Source organism: Guyanagaster necrorhizus (genome assembly GCF_019112545.1).
Source record: "Guyanagaster necrorhizus MCA 3950 unplaced genomic scaffold BT62scaffold_15, whole genome shotgun sequence".
Lineage (NCBI taxonomy): Eukaryota > Fungi > Basidiomycota > Agaricomycetes > Agaricales > Physalacriaceae > Guyanagaster > Guyanagaster necrorhizus.
The window spans coordinates 254,259-255,482 of record NW_025064894.1 but is presented as its reverse complement, the minus strand read 5'-3'; the positions used below and the strand labels follow the sequence as shown (position 1 = coordinate 255,482).

Below are 1,224 nucleotides of genomic sequence, written 5' to 3'. Positions count from 1 at the left end.
AAAACTGAGTTGGTGGAGGCATGCTGCATAATAGCTCATATGAATAAGAGTAGCCATGAGTTTGTTTTAAGTAATTGATGGTAAGAGATGGTTCAAGAATGTAACAGAGAGGAAAAGCCTGAAGATATGACAACTTGGCAAAGTAAAAAAATTGCTTACTTGGCTGAAGTCTGGTCAACTATGTTTTAGAGCTGTAACCATGCATCTTCTCTCTGTTTTAAGAGCCAGAAGAGTTAGATCTGAGAGCATTCTATTTTGTATATTGTAATCACTGAACATTTGTTCTTGGATGAGAACTGCAGCTAATCATGAATGGAAATTGCAGTCATAAGATGAATGTCTAGTGGCTGAGACAGAAAAGCATTATCATTTTGAACAGGAAGATCTATAGGTCACATTCTGGATAGACTAGGAATTGTCTGACTATATATATCCTGATCAAATAAATTGTAGCACTGTTGATATTCAGTACTCATAAGTGTTCTTCTTCATCAAGTGTTGCCAATGTGCTACTGAGCACAGGCAGGAACAATGATTCCTTTTGCAGCAATATCCTTAGTGTTGAGGCTGAAGTGACAGCAGCAACAATCATCATTGAATCTCTTTTGAATGGACATTAGCAGTGGAAGAATGTCAAAGAAAATTATACTCACCCTTTTGTCATTCATATGACTGTCTCATTGCCCTCCTCAGCCACCCATAGGATATCTAGGTATATTGACCTATCAGCAACACCAAATACTTGTATGAGAGTGCTCTGTATAGCCTGGTGCACAGAGAGCACATTAGATATCTTTGGAGACACAGAGAATTGCATGTAATGGTATTTGGTATTCATCAGAATCTGATGTATGGCATGAAAGGAGATTAAGCACAAAAACTGTAATGAAAGCAAGACATATCACAGTTTCATTATGCAAGGATCTTTAGTGGAGTGAAGCAAAGACCAGGTAAGCAATACTTTGATTCGAGAAAAAGTTGTCTAATCTAATATAAGAAGAGTTTATATACTCATAGAGAAATCAAATATAGAGGGAACTGGGAAGGATAGAGTGAGTAAGATAAGATATCAAGTAATTTGCTGAGTGTAATGTCAAAAAGAGAGTATAGCAAGATAATGGATGAATTAGAAGTGGTAAGAGGGTTGACATCATTTGATGTGTTATATATACCCTCCAGTGCTATGCATGGCAAGTGCCTGAAGCTAGATGGAGATGAAATCAG

At 37.0% G+C, this 1,224-nt stretch overlaps 1 protein-coding gene across 1 annotated transcript; it reads right to left on the bottom strand.

Annotated features, from left to right (window-relative positions):
* Nucleotides 1-664: 664 nt before the first annotated feature.
* Nucleotides 665-844, bottom strand: BT62DRAFT_897249 (uncharacterized protein; the record flags this gene model as incomplete). Its single annotated transcript, XM_043183295.1, has 1 exon — nucleotides 665-844. A coding segment is annotated over one exon (180 nt), but the record flags the coding sequence as incomplete, so codon positions are not given.
* Between the last annotated feature and the right edge of the window lie 380 nt (nucleotides 845-1,224).